The sequence below is a fragment of the Dermochelys coriacea genome, chromosome 16 (assembly GCF_009764565.3).
Source record: "Dermochelys coriacea isolate rDerCor1 chromosome 16, rDerCor1.pri.v4, whole genome shotgun sequence".
In the NCBI taxonomy this organism is placed as follows: Eukaryota; Metazoa; Chordata; order Testudines; family Dermochelyidae; genus Dermochelys; species Dermochelys coriacea.
Window position 1 is genome coordinate 21,655,684 of NC_050083.1, and position 15,261 is coordinate 21,670,944.

At 47.6% G+C, this 15,261-nt stretch overlaps 1 protein-coding gene across 28 annotated transcripts in view; it reads left to right on the forward strand.

Moving 5' to 3' along the window:
• LOC119844076 (DAB2 interacting protein) overlaps window positions 1–15,261 on the forward strand; it is a 494,149-nt gene that overhangs the window by 420,837 nt on the left and 58,051 nt on the right. For all 28 annotated transcript variants that reach the window (XR_006276072.1, XM_043498919.1, XM_043498921.1 and 25 more), the window contains 2 exons: window positions 4,927–5,025; window positions 7,334–7,888. Coding sequence is in view for 27 of the 28 variants with exons in the window: in XM_043498919.1 (XP_043354854.1) it covers window positions 4,927–5,025; window positions 7,334–7,888 (654 nt within the window). In the remaining variant the exon portion in view is untranslated. The remainder of the gene's footprint in view (window positions 1–4,926; window positions 5,026–7,333; window positions 7,889–15,261) is intronic.

A 15,261-nucleotide genomic window follows, 5' to 3' on the forward strand; every position in this document is an offset into this window, starting at 1 on the left:
CCAGGGGAACCAAGACATTTTCTGTACAGTGGATTATGAAGGTGCTGCGGGATGATAATGCTACACTGTGGGGGGATGTGGTAGAGCTGATCCTTGAAGATTCGAGTCAGGAAACAGCCAATTTTGTTCCCTTGGAATGAGGAGGTGACTGTTGACCCTGGGAGGTAAATGCCCATCTGGTGCCATTCAGAGGGTTCCTCTTAATAATTCCCTCCTTGCAGAGCTGTGCGAGCGGGTGGACAGAGCTTCCTCCACCAGCCAGCTGGTGTCTGTTAGTTCTCTCTTGGGAATGGTTGTGGTTGAATTGCCCTGTAAGGCTCCAGAACTCTCCCATCTGGGCTCTTGCCAACCACAGTAGGTGGCAGCTTTTCCAGAAGCTGCCTGCAGTCCAGGCTGCCTGGCATGCATCGCATGGGATGGAGCACACGACAACCCCAAACACCATGGAGCAGCAGCGTGTGTGTGGTTCAGAAGATCAAAACAGCAGGATTCGACATGGCTGCAGATGGAGTTACACTGGAGGGTTAAGATGGAGAAGAGAACTGGCAGCACAGCTAAACTGATCAGAAACCAAACCGTGCCAGGGCCATCTGCAGTGGAAAAAGCCCAACTGCCTTGATCTGAAGCAGCTGGCTGTTTAAAGGTACAGTACATTATTTCTCTCTTAGCCGAACTCGTTTATTGAGACATTATGTGACTGATTGCCCAGTTATATTCATCTGCAGTGGGGCCAAATTCAGATCAGGTGTAAGTAGAGGCATGCCCTTTGAAGTCAATAGTAATGCACCTGCTTCCACTAGGTCCGAATTTGGCTCACTTTGTCTTAGGATTTTCTTTCTATTTGTTCTCGTGGAACTTCCCCGTCTTTCTAAATCTCATTCTCCTGCAAAATGTGGGGATCAATATTTATTTGGGTTTTTTTTACTATTTTTATCCTTCCAAATAACTTATTGAACATCTGATTTTTCTCTCTCCTAAACAAAGGGAAGAAAGGTTTCTGAGCCAATATAATGATCTAGTTCTGTTGCATGTGCTGTGTGTGCTAAATCTGTGTTAGGCAGTGTAGTCTCGTGAAGGAGATTGGACATCAGGGTTCCTGGAGCCTATTCCGGGCTCTGCCAGTTGAGGAGTTCAGTGATTAGAGCCAGGAGTGGGAATCCGAACTCTGGGATTCTGTTTCCTGCCTCTTCTGCTTACCCACTGCAGGCCAAATGCAAGTCCCAGCACACAGCCCCAGTGTCTGGGCCATGTGCTAGAGATTCTTTCAGGGGATAGGAGAAAGGATGTGCAGCAGCAGCAGCAGCATTTCCTGATTGCTATTGTAACCTCAGGGCTGCAATTGCTCCTACCCATCCAACCTTTTCTTTCACCTTCACCCCCAACCTGCACAAGGGGATGTCAGCTGGATTGGCATAGTTGCAGTTCCAATCAGCCCTATCCTTAGCCCTCAGATAACCTTCCAAACACCCTGCGTGCCAGCCATAGGCATGGTTCTTATTGTGTGTATGTGTATGGGGGGGGGGGGTACTCCTGCAGTCCAGACCCAGTCCAGGCACAGGTTACTTAACTTCTCTGTAACATGGGTATGAGAATGCTCACCATTCCTGCCAAAATGTAGGCTTAACTCTTGTTCATAAAGTCAGTTCAGACCCTTGGCTGAAATAGCTGATGGAATTGCAAAGTTGTTGTTGTTATACAAAGATGAGCCAATTGCAAATGCATGTTAGGTAACCCAATTCCGTTTTTCAGATAGTAGCAAAAGTCACAAGGCAGTTTGGTTAAACTAGAGGAACTGTCCATTCAGGGGAATGGGGATAATGAGAGTAAATAAGTGTTAGCAATTAACAAGTACTACTAATTGAGTTTACGCATGTCCATTAACACTGTTTTAGCAAATCTAAAACTCCTGAAGTGAACAGAATACTGTCTTCATGGAGATCATGAATAGCTCATGAAGATAATTTCTATCGCATGATATTTAGGTCACAGGTCAAAGTCAAGGCATTCTTGCAAATCTGGGGAAAATTGCCTTTCCAGGCACATATGCTGGGCATGGCCTTCAACTCCTCATGGGCCAGGAGACTTTCTGGTCTGACACATGCAGAATGCCTCAGTTATGAAGGGTTGTTATGAGAGGAAACCTTAGAATTTAACTTTTGAATAATTATCCAGTGATCCATTGAGTTGGGATTTAATAGAATATTTGTTTGTTAAATTAATGCCAATTTATCGATGGGTAGTTATAAAATATAGTAGATGCACATCTTATTAAACAATGGTAAACCATAAACAATTGGCATTTAATTAACAGACATTAGGGTAGAACAAGGGATAAATTCTACTCTGATTTATATGGGAGTAAATCCTATTGGTTTTAGTGGGAGTTACCTATGTCACAGAACAGAATTTGGCCCTAAAGAGAATTTCAGCCAATAGCAATCCAAAAATTTCTGGTCCCCCAGAGATTAAATGGTGCAGCCTCATGGAAGGGCTGAATTCTGTTGTCCTTAATCACAATTCCCCAGAATTTAAATGGGAGTTTTGCATCATTTAGGATTGCAGAATTTGGCCCCTGACAATTGCCATTAAATGACATGGTCATAGCATTAGAGTACAAGACCTCTGTCCTCCAGATTTGAGTATATGGTACATTACCTAGTGATTACTTTGGATCTTCTAAAGTCTAATCACTAGGGTAAAAAGAGAAGAGACCCTCAAATTCCCCCACATTTTGGATTCCTATCTGAACTGAAGTTCTGCACATTCAATATTCACCCCTCTATAGCAGTTACTGAGCAATCTGTAGGGGTATTTGATGCTATGTTCTTCCATGTTATTTAGCTATAAACCCTATTGTTAAGTAACTTTGGAAGTAACACAGTCTACCTTGATCTTTGTGCCTTTAACTCAGTGTTAGCCATACTTTTTTGTATGCAAAAGTGATGCAGTTTTGCACTCTCTGTTTTTAGGGAAAGTTATCATTCAGGTGCCATGGCTAGACTGACCAAGAGTGCAGCTCCAGGGTATCATCCGTGCAAATGGTCAAGATATTCTGACAAGCCGAGCAAAAATGCCATAGCAGGAAGAGGAGGAAGTGGGATCATGCAGTCTGGATAAAGCAGACCAGATTTGTTGCTGGAAAACCATGAGGAATGTAGCAGTCATACAGAAGCATGTAAAGATGCTAAAAAGAAAAGTGGGCAGAGATGATACAAGCAATCCTGTTAATGTGGAGTCTTCCATTCTCAACAGTAATAAAAGATAACTCCATCATACCCAGAGGAATCCTTTAGATTTACAGTACAGCGCATGGATGCATGGTAATCTAGTAGAAAGGTTTCAGAGTAGCAGCCGTGTTAGTCTGTATTCGCAAAAAGAAAAAGGAGTACTTGTGGCACCTTAGAGACTAACAAATTTATTAGAGCATAAGCTTTCGTGAGCTACAGCATCCGATGAAGTGAGCTGTAGCTCACGAAAGCTTATGCTCTAATAAATTTGTTAGTCTCTAAGGTGCCACAAGTACTCCTTTTCTTTTTTCTAGTAGAAAGGGTTGCTCTTAGCCATTAGCAGTGGTTTGAACAGCTCATGAAGCAAAAGCTACCTGAAATTGGCTGGAATATTAAGAGGTGGAAGGTCTTTTGGATCCACTTGGCAAAGGAAACGTTGGACCTCTTCTCTTTTGTCCCATTTGGAAAATACCACACGAAACCTCTGTTCAAAGGCAGAATATATGTTATGCGTCAGCCACGATGGTAGCCAATGAGAAATGATGGCCTGATGCTGATTGCACTTAAGGAACAGATTAAACTTTGTGGAGGATTTACAAAGCAAAAGAAGATTGCGTCCCGTGAAAGTGGTGAACCCAGCCTGCCAGGTGGGAAAACAAATGCAGCTGAGGTAAAAGATGAAAATTCAAGGAACTCTGCAAGTAGGGAGCAGAGGAAATAATACTCCAAGGGGGCTTATTTGAAGTGTGAGTAAGATACCTTCAGTCTGCAAACAAGGACGTTCCAAAAAGAATATTATTGGATGTTGACAGATGCAATGAATACAAAGGAGATCAAAGCAGCCGAATGATGTTTTTATGAATAATACAGAATTCCTAATGCCAAATCATAGTCTATTGATTTGCCAGCAGGGTTTCAAGGATAGTTGTTTGAGGAGCATACATATTTAATAGGTGCATGATACTTCAGAGCTGCAGCTAGCTGGAAAGAAGCTGCTTAGGAATCTTATTGGCCTTTGTAGACCCCGGTACAGTAATTAATGCTGAGAAAACTCAGTGAGGTGAATAGGAAAGTGGTTGGCACCTGAGGACTCTTGCTAAGTGTTGCGTCCCTCCTATCCCTGGCAATGTCATGGTGGCCAAGCGGAAGTCTCAGAAATGTTATTAAACTCTTTCTTTCCTAGTGCAGCTACTGCCAGCGAGTAGAGGTGGAGTCAAAGGGACAGGATGCAGTGGGAGGGGCTCAGATTCCCTGTTGGGGAAAGGAAAGAGGTTTGACTAATTGCAGAGTATGGGCTGAATCCTGAGAGATGCTGAGCACTAGAAACTTACATCATTCAGCCCCTCTCGGGATCAGGCCTTGAGTTGCTCTCACTCGCTTGATGGCTTAGCGAAGCTCAGACTCGAAGGGGCAGGTGGTCCCTGGGGTAACTCCCAGCTCTGGTGCCATCACTCCAGGTTGGCACCAATGTGAGAGAGGGGAAGTGGGCTCAATGTGCCTCCAGGATTAACCCCTTGTGATGCTCAACATTGTGCTTGAGGTCTCAGCCCGACATGCGCGCTAGCCTTAGAGGCAACTCCCTGGCAAAAGCTGTTGGCTTGTGTTAATAAAAGCAGCAGCCAGCCCCTTTTTATAATTTCCCCAAAGCCAGGTCAGTAATGTGCTTGTTGAGAAATAACCTCCATTCCTTTCCATGCAGGTGACGACTTCATCAGGAAGTAAATGCTTCTCCTGTCGCTCTATAGCAGAACGAGATAAATGGATGGAGAACCTGCGGCGTGCCGTGCACCCAAATAAGGTAGCGGCTTTGAGGAATTGTCTCTGTAATAGTTCTGCTCCTCGTTATTACATTTTATAACCCAGTGCATGGTAGCAGCAGGGGACATAGTGTCATTTTAGTGACTAAGTGTAACTGGGGGTCAGCTTTTTTCCGTATTACTTTCTGCCACAATTATATTTACAGGAAAGTGCCAATTATTTCCTGCCCTCTCTTCCCCAGTATGTGCCTCTTGGGTTGTCGCTGAGAAACAATCAAACTTCAAAAATCTGCAGTCTTGTTTTAGTACTAATGATACTTGCTACTTATCTAGGGCTTCCAATCCTCAGAGTGCTTTACCAGGTGGCCCACAGACAAACGGTGACGTCCGGGGTAGAATACAGCCCTAGATATTCAGTCCTCACAGCAGCCCCTCTGGCACTGGTGGGGTTTGCGAGCCACATTCGGGGTTTGCGACCCACATAGAGATGGGGAAATGGAGGCACAGAATCTTAGTGAGTTGCATATGGCCATGGAGGAATTTGGGCTTGGACATGGCTCCCATTCCTGTACCCAGGCTACCAGGCCATCCTGTTCCCTATATCTGCTGAATTTAAAACTGCAGCAACAAACTCTTTTCTGTCAGTTGAGCATGGGACGGGGGGAAGGAGGGGCTGAAAATGTGTCCTTAGACCTAGTCGAAGCTAAAGTCACCTTAAAAGGGAGCCTAGAGCTGCCCCCTTCTCTGTGCGCCAGGGTAAGGACAAAGCAGATCACCTGTAGGGTTTCACAGCTGACACACTCAACCAACAAGCTGTTTTTGTTGCTCAGAGTGAAGGGGTTCTGTGCATTCATTCCTGCTAGCAGCAGCTGGTAACTGTGTATGCAGTTTAGGCACAGGTCTGGGGCCCCTGGAAAGCTGCTAATGCAGCCCTTAATGTCACGAAGTTTGGTGCCCCAGTTCAGCACCGAATTTTGTACCCTAAGTAATGAGCCTTCCATAATACAGGAGGGGAAACAGCAGCATGGAGAGACTAACTTATCCCTCAGGGCACGTTTTACTGTGTGTTGAATTCAGCCCCTGTGGTGTGGTCGCTTTCAGAGCACGGCAGCTGTTGCTGTTGCCACCTGCAGAGAGCTCTGGGAGACCAGGATGACGTGTCTTCCACCAGCGTCTCTAGAACAGTTATTAGGAGGGGTTATTCTATGTCAATGTAGCTGAACGTGGCCCAGAGCAGCTCTGTTCAATGGGCACTCATTTGGAAACGTGCCACCATCTTGAAAAGTGCCTTGCACTGACTCTGCTAACTTTCCTCCTTTTGTCTGAGTTTCTAGACACAGACTCTCAGTATCTGATTGGATATTTTTATCCCAGGATTTTAGTAGTATTGTATAATTTCCTGCATGTGCACTTCCTAAGCCCACATCACCCCATTGTGTACTTCCACCAACTGTGCTCTCCACTCTCCTAAGTGAAGCTGGGTCAGGCCTGGTCGTTACTGTTATAGGAGACACCCAAGGAAAGCTGAGGGTGCTGCAGAATCTGTTGTTGGTGATTCACTATGGGGTGCTCTTTCCTTGAAGTCATCACTGAAACCAGTACCCCTGGAGCTACCTCATCGGGATGAGTTCATGACCATTTGGGGGTCATTAAAGATTCCATGGTATCGTTCACAGCATTAGTGTTAAAAATGGCACCCAAGCCAAAGTTTCTGACTAATAATAATGCTTAGCTTATAGGTAACTCATTCCATCTCCCTTAATCCCCCTAGTGTTTCAGTTGAATTAAATAGTCTCCGTTCTTGTCCTGAAATATGTAGGCAGTGATGCAACAGCTGCTGCTTTCCACCCCAGAAGTGGTTGCATTCCAGTCACGAATGAAGTGATCCATGTGTGGACTTGAGGATGCTTCTATTCCTGCCATGCTACAGAAAAGGAAATATACTGTTGCAGTGCTGCCACATAACAACAATGGAACAAACAGGGGGAAACACCTGTGCAATAGCTTCTGTTTTACAAAAAGTCATTAATTATTGGTAGGGCTCCTTCCTGTTTTTTGTGAGGCCTTCCTGGCAGTAGAACTGGAAATGGTACATTTTTAATTTGGAGGGATTTTATCTGCCTTGTTCCTTTATGTTAATTGGCACCAACAGACATGGAGAGCACAGTGATATTTGGAAAATTAACATAAGTAGTGTTATTATGCAAATTCCTGAGAGCAAGTATTTCCTTAAAATAAAATGTAATTAAGCCTCTGCTCGTTTAGCACATCAGAAATAATTAACTCATTTCTCTGGTTTGTGTACCTCTTTTTTTTCACTTGACCTTTTTCTTTGTGTCTCTTTTCCAGGACAACAGCAGAAGGGTAGAGAATATGTTAAAGTTATGGATTATTGAAGCCAAGGACCTACCAGCCAAGAAGAAGTACTTGTGTGAATTATGTCTGGATGACGTTCTTTACGCACGAACTACCTGTAAATTGAAAACTGACAATGTCTTTTGGGGGGAGCACTTTGAATTTAATAACCTCCCGTCGCTCAAAACCATTACGGTGCACTTATACAAAGAGACTGACAAGAAAAAAAAGAAAGACAAGACCAACTTCATCGGGCAGGTGAATATCCCCGTGGGCTCCGTAACGGGGCGGCAGTTTGTGGAGAAGTGGTACCCTGTCATCAGCCCCAACCCCAGCAAGGGCAAGTCCGCAGGGCCTATGATCCGCATCAAGTCGCGCTACCAGAGCATAAGCATCCTCCCCATGGAGATGTACAAGGAGTTTGCTGAGTACATCACTAATAATTACATGGTGCTCTGCTCAGTGCTGGAGCCTGCGTTGAGCGTGAAGAACAAAGAGGAGATGGCCTCTGCCCTGGTCCATATTCTGCAAAGCACTGGGAAGGCCAAGGTAAGATCCCCACATCACCTGTACAATCCCCTTATAGACAGACCTGATGCAGAACCTCAGATCCAAATACCCTCCAGCTACACATGGATCTGAACTTTCGCTTGGCCTCTCCCTATTGACCATGTTTATAATTCTTCTTTTACCATAGACAAATTAGCAGCACATGTAGTGGGCTTACTGGGTCCTGGTGTGCCCACCCTAGTTAAGCAGACAGTTTTTATTTATTGTCAGTAAATTGCTTCTCGCTCAGTCCATTCACTGGCACTTGTCCCAATGGGATGTGTGCCTCATTGGTCAGGGCCACGGAAGAAGTTGTGCAGTATGTGGGAGGTGTTAGAGGGGAGCCCACCTCAGGCACATGGAAATGGGTCCATTAGCACTGCAGTGTCTCTTGCTCCTGCTTTCGGTTTGGTGAGGAACTCACAGGATACTGGTATTTCCAGGTGAGGGGGACTGATGTGACAGAGCTGCAAACTCTGGAAGACCAGCTGTTTTGAGCTCAGCTGGATGAACTGCTATCATCCCTGTGAATCCCCCACCACCGGGCTTTGGGCGGCTGACCTGGGGGAGTCTGAGATTTCTGCGAGTAGTTTCAATTGTTCTGTGTGAGGATGCAGGGAGGGGAAGAGAGGCTGAGTGACTGACTTAGTGAACCTCATTTCACAGACAGCCTAGCCAAGCATGGAGCATTCAAGTCCTGGCAGGGGAGTATGCACAGAGCATGCTGCGGAGTGTACGTCCCCATGCAACATCGGTATAACTTGGATGGGCAATGGTAGCTCAGCAGCTGTAGTGGGAGGGTGAGGTGTGAATGGGACAAATGGCCAGTTTTCATTTTGTCCATTAATTTCTCCTTGAACTTACCAGCTAGGGAGTGAGGGCCTTGGCTTGATGGCTCAGCAAGATTTCCAAAGCCTCTGCGGTGCTAAGGAGACTTGCAGCCTGCTTGAGAACTGGAATTGGGGATTCCCCTCCTGTCTGCTCTTCACCTCCTGCGTGCGGAGATGAACTATACCAATAGACTGGGTCAAGGCAGCAAAACTTCATCAAGGGGATTAACTGCCAGGGAGCCGAGAGCTGCTCCCAGGGGCACCAAGGGTACATTCTGCCTCGTTTCAGGGTGTGTCTGGACTGTCTTCAAAGCCTCAGGAGACATACTCATGCCAGCTCTCACCAAGGCAGCACAAGCGGCAGGACAGGCTCGCGCTCCAAGTACTGGCTTAAGCTCTCTGACAGCCGTGGACTTGGGGTGTCTAGCTCATCCCACCCCTCGCACTGCTGTGGCTAACTTTTAGCCCGCTAGCTCAAAGAGAGCTGGCACGAGTACGTCTTCTGGGGCTGGGAATCACACCCAGCTCCAAATGTAGATATCGCCACTGTCTTCTTGGTCACAGGGAGGAACATCAAACCCAGACATGGTCCAGTGGCCCTTGGCATCATTGCCTTCAGTGGGTGCAGGATCAGCTCGGCCAGTGAGTTGCTGCAATTGCTCCATCAGAAAGCACCTGAGGCCACCTCTGCCCTGACTGATTCTGCCGGTGACTTGGACCTAGTCTGCACTAGCAAAGGTTTGCTCGGACAGCTGCACACACAAGCCCTCCTAGTGGAGATGCAGCTGATACCAGCAGGAGCATGTGTATACATTTCCCCAAATGAAATGAGCGATACCAGCTAACGCACTTTTTTGGCTGGTATAACTGTGTCTACACTAGGGCTTTTGCCAGTATAAAATGGTGGTAAAAAACCTACACCCCAGACCAGCATGACCATATGGACCAACGTTCTACGTGTAGGCCTGGCCTTGGTAGCTGTGTCTGTCTGTGAGCACTGTCACACTGCTGCTTGCCCAAGCCCCTCCTGTGGCCAAACCCAGAGAGGCTCAGGAAGGAGCAAGTGTGTTTCCACGTGTCTGTGCATCGCTGTTCGAGAGCCCAGAGACACTCCACTGGGGAAATAGCAAACAGTAAAGAGGTTGGATAAATATCCCCCTACAGTGGAGCTTCTGCTTTCGCTGCCTGTCATCTGCCATCAGCGTTTAGCACAAGGGTGAGAGAGTTGTCAGAGCAACAGAAATTATTGGAGCATGGGAGCCGGGTGCTGCATCTTGTGTAGGGGAGCTGGACAAGCAAAGAGAAATAAAAATAAAAACAGCAGCACAGTGAAAGGGATACTCATTGGGAGAGAACGCACCCTCCTCCCTCTGCCTCGGTATGGCAAACTGGGCGCTGCAGAGTGCTCACTAGCATGGCAAACCCTCTGCGCCATTGATTGAGTGACGAGACGCAGTGAGGAGACACGTGCATGCGAGAGCTTCGCGGGCAACAACAAGCTCGTGTCTGGGCTGTGCTGGGGGGCCTGCGGGACATAGCAAGCACAACCTCCCTCCCCCCTGCCAAAGGCAGGCACGGAGCTGAAGAAAGCCAAGAATGGGCTTGTTGAGTGGGGTGGGGTGCCGGGCTGGTGAGGCTACTCCCTGGTCATCACTAGCAAACAGCAATGATACGGGGCGGTGGTTGGCTTTGTACAGGAAAGACCTGATTCCACAAACCCTGCTCTTATGAGTCATCCCCTCTGGGATCCACAGGGCTACTCATGTGGGTAGGCAAGGCCAGGTGCCGACTCATGGATTTGCATTAAAGATATTTTATTTTTAGTACATTGGGGCTAGTGAGAGGTCATTGGCCACCCCGGGAGTCCAAAGGCTGCAGAGCAAGTTTCCCCCACTGCTCTGGAAAGGGAGCAGCTCCAGGTGCGAGGGGGAGTTTCGGCTATGGCCCAGCCTGTCCACAGTCTCTTTGCTGAGCCTGCTGGCAAAGGGCTTAGTGGGGGGCATTGGTCTGGGGATGAGGGAACTAGACTGAGTCTCAAATACCGATTGTTAACAAAACGCTGATACTTCGTGAGGAAGAGAATTTCTCTCTATTATTTAGTGTTTGTCCTGCAGAAGCTGCGTTCTGCTTGCCGTGCCTAGCACTTCAGTGACCAGTGGGAGTGCAGACGGGCAGGGTCTGCCCCAAAGGGCTTTCAGCTCAGATAACGGCCTTACCCCATTCTCTCCCTCGTCCACTCCTGGAAGCTTGTCAGGGGTTCGCAAGTGAATCCTCCAGCAGCAAGTGCTCCCATTTTACCTCAGCTCAGGTTTGTGTGTCTCTTTCGAGTGGAGCTGGGAGGCTGTTTAATGTGAGGGCCCTGGCACGCACAGAGAGATGAACCCGGATCCCTGCTGGAAGCTGGGGCAGAGGGAGATAGCATTTCAAAAGTTCAAATTTTAGAAGAGCCTGATCGCTGTATTGCCATGTTATCTCCTCGCTCTGTAGCTGTCTGTCTGGCCCTCATCACAGTGGTACTGGAGCATCTCCCATGCATCCAAAAATAGAAACAGTCTCTCTCTACCTTCCTTCCCAACCTGTATCAGAGTAGCAGCCGTGTTAGTCTGTATTTGCAAAAAGAAAAGGAGTACTTGTGGCACCTTAGAGACTAACAAATTTATTTGAGCATAAGCTTTCGTGAGCTACAGCTCACTTCATCGGATGCATTTGGTGGAAAATACAGAGGAGAGGTTGATATACACACACAGAGAACATGAAACAATGGGTTTATCATACACACTGTAAGGAGAGTGATCACTTAAGATAAGCCATCACCAGCAGCGGGGGAGGGGGGGAGGAGGAAAACCTTTCATGGTGACAAGCAAGGTAGGCTATTTCCACACATCACATCAGCTACACTATCAGAGGCTCATTCACCTGCGCATCTACCAATGTGATATATGCCATCATGTGCCAGCAATGCCCCTCTGCCATGTACATTGGCCAGACTGGACAGTCTCTACGTAAAAGAATAAATGGACACAAATCAGACATCAAGAATTATAACATTCAAAAACCAGTCGGAGAACACTTCAATCTCTCCGGTCACTCGATTACAGACCTGAGGGTGGCTATCCTTCAACAAAAAAACTTCAAAAACAGACTCCAACCAGAGACTGCTGAATTGGAATTAATTTGCAAACTGGATACAATTAACTTAGGCTTGAATAGAGACTGGGAGTGGATGAGTCATTACACAAAGTAAAACTATTTCCCCATGTTATTTCTCCCCCCCACCCCACCCCCACTGTTCCTCAGATGTTCTTGTTAACTGCTGGAAATAGCCTACCTTGCTTGTCACCATGAAAGGTTTTCCTCTTTTCCCCCCACTGCTGCTGGTGATGGCTTATCTTAAGTGATCACTCTCCTTACAAAAAGAAAAGGAGTACTTGTGGCACCTTAGAGACTAACAAATTTATTAGAGCATAAGCTTTCGTGAGCTACAGCTCACTTCATCGGATGCATTTGGTGGAAACAGTCCACCAAATTTGTTAGTCTCTAAGGTGCCACAAGTACTCCTTTTCTTTTTGCGAATACAGACTAACACGGCTGCTACTCTAAAACTCTCCTTACAGTGTGTATGATAAAACCCATTGTTTCATGTTCTCTCTGTGTGTATATCAATCTCCCCTCTGTATTTTCCACCAAATGCATCCGATGAAGTGAGCTGTAGCTCACGAAAGCTTATGCTCAAATAAATTTGTCTCTAAGGTGCCACAAGTACTCCTTTTCTTTTTCCCAACCTGTAGGAGACCTAGCTGAGTTCGTTGTTTGTTTGTTTGCCCTTAGTGTGGCTCTTGTGTTTCGGAGGGGTGGGCGTCTGGAGAGCTCTGAACTGTACCTGGTTTGGATCTGGCCAGCAGCAGCTCCTTCAGTCCCAAATTCCCCCCAGCTGTAAGCCCACTGGCTGGCCTGCCTCGGAAGTAAGCCATACTAGCCCAGGGCGGCTCCAGCCGGAGGTGCATTAGCATTAGAAATTATTGATACCAGAGACTCTGAGCCCTGAAAATTAGGCAGTGGAAATAATGCCCCATTAGCAGCCTCTGCTGCTTCATCCCTCACAGTGGAGTTTGTGAGTCCAGTGGAGGTGCCAGGGGTCAGGCTGAGGAGGAAGCTTGAGAGTAGGCTCCTTAGTGTCTGAGCTGGAGGATCATTAGGAATGAGCCAGTGAGGCCATTTTCAGACCCCACATCGGGCTAGGCTCGGGTTCAAGTACATGGCTGAACTGGGTGCAGGGAATGCATTAGAGGGCAAATCAGATCCAGGGCATGGGGAGCAGTGTTTGCATCTGAATCAGGGATATGGTTTGAGTCTGAATGGCGGCCAAAACACAGAAATGGGATGAAGCAGAATTGGGATTGAGGGTGCGGGGCCTAAAGCCAAATGGGATTTGAGGGCACGGGGATCCAGGCAGGGGACTGAGTCAGGTTTGAGGGTGCAGGATACAGGGCTAAATGAGATTGAAGGGCACAGAGCCCATCTGGGTTCGAGGGCACAGTGATCAAGACTTGAGGGTATGGGGACTGGGTTTGAATTGAGGCTAGTTTACATGTTGCCCTTGCAAGGTCTGCACTACACATGGTGGGAATACGTGCCGGAGAGTCAGCTGACAACAACCCCTCTCCCTCTCCTGACCCTCTGTAGTCTCCACTAGCCCAGGGAGCCACTCTCATGCCAGCATGTGGCACACAGGCCTGCACTTTCCGAGGAGCTATTTCCACAAACCTCAGCAGCACTCCAGTCCCTTTCTCCTGCCCTCACTCAGCTGTAGAGCACAGACACCATAATAAATGGCTCGTCATTAATTTTGCTGATAAAGGTTTTTTGGTGGTTGTTGGCAGTTGCGATGCTAAAGCAGCAATTGAAGATGAAGTGAGAGCTAAGTGTCCAGTGGATTATCATCTATGTGTGCAGACTCTTTAGCTGCTAATTGCTCCTGCTCCCGCACTGTTTCAGGCCCTGATTTCCATCACTGATTTGCTGTAAATATGGCTTAATCCTTCAATGAAGCATGTAAGTACTGGGCAGATGTGTCCATCCAGTGCAGCTCTTGCAGATGTGCAGAACCTCTGTTGAACACGACCCTGTTACCCTGCAGACAGTGTGCGGCGTGGCTGCCTGCCGCATCCAGCCCTCTCTTTGGGATTAACGGTCACCCTTCAGAGGCCTGCCGGGCGACAGGAGGGCGATTGTTCTCAATCCGCCCAGTGATCTTTTCAAAACCGTGAGCCACGCCCCCCCAATAGGGCTTTGGCATCTGCAATGGAGTGTTTCTGAGCCAGGCTCTGTGCTCCTTCCCTCCCAGGTGACTGATGGAGATTAGACGCAGAGGCAGGGAGGGCATATGCACGGACTGCTGTACAGAGATCAGCAGATCCCCCAGAAAGACTGTCCAGCCCCACCAACATCTCTCTTGTCTGTTCATTGCAGCATAGGATTCAGTTTCCTGCTCCATCACTGACTTGCTGGTTGATCTTGTCCAAGTCACGTCACGGCTCTGTGCCTCAATTTCCCCAACTTTTGTAAAATGTGGGATCTGACGTCAAAGCCGTTATAGCAGTGAAAGAACAACTGGGATTCTGCTCTGCCGCGTCCAGTAGCCTGGTACAACCCCCCCTTTGTTGGCCCGGGCATAATGAGAAGAGCAGAAAGAGCCTCCCCTGCTTTGCTGATGTCAGGGTAATGTCAGGCAGTTATTGAAATCTTGTGATGGTGTGGAAGCCAAGTGCAAGTAAGAGGGAGGAATACATCTGACTCCTGAAGATGTCTTTCTGAGAGCCACTTTCCTGATTGTAACCACATGCTGACACTCAGTTAGCTGGGGAAGGAGGGAGAGGAGAGAGAGAGAAGGAAAACATGTAATGTCAGTAGAGAATTTATACCTGAATAAGGATTTATCGACACACAGTTATACTGGTACAAAGTTATACACCTTTATCCCAATACGGCTCTCACCCTGGGGGTTGCATCGCTTAGTTAAATTAGTACAGTGTATAGACAAGCACTAAGAAAGAGAAGACGCCTAGGTCGAGGGGCGGGGGGTGGGGTTAAAGTGAGTGGGTGCCATGCAACATTGCTGGCTGGGATGGGGATAGAGCAGGACAGTGGGGGCTGCACTGAGCCAAGTGTTAGGGAGAGAATCTGAGCCTCTGGAAGCAGGGCAAACAGCTGCTGAGCTGCACAGCTGACCTTAGCATTGCAGAGGGGCTGCAAAATCATTCTTGTCTCCCCCTTCCCTCATCGACTCCTGTGCACCATGAGGCACGATGCTACCCCTCCCACTGTCAAAAACATGGGGTTACGGCAATGTCAGGGCTATATTGTAAGCACAGTACCTTTACTCTCTGTACAGCAGCATGGTGCCATATGTAAATGGTCAATAACACCATGGGGTCCAATTCTGCCCCCAGATCCATGCACACCAATCCCTTGGAAATCAGTGGGCATTGCACACCCATGTCAGAAGGCAAAGTCTGGCCCACCGCCTTTCAGGCTGGTACAATG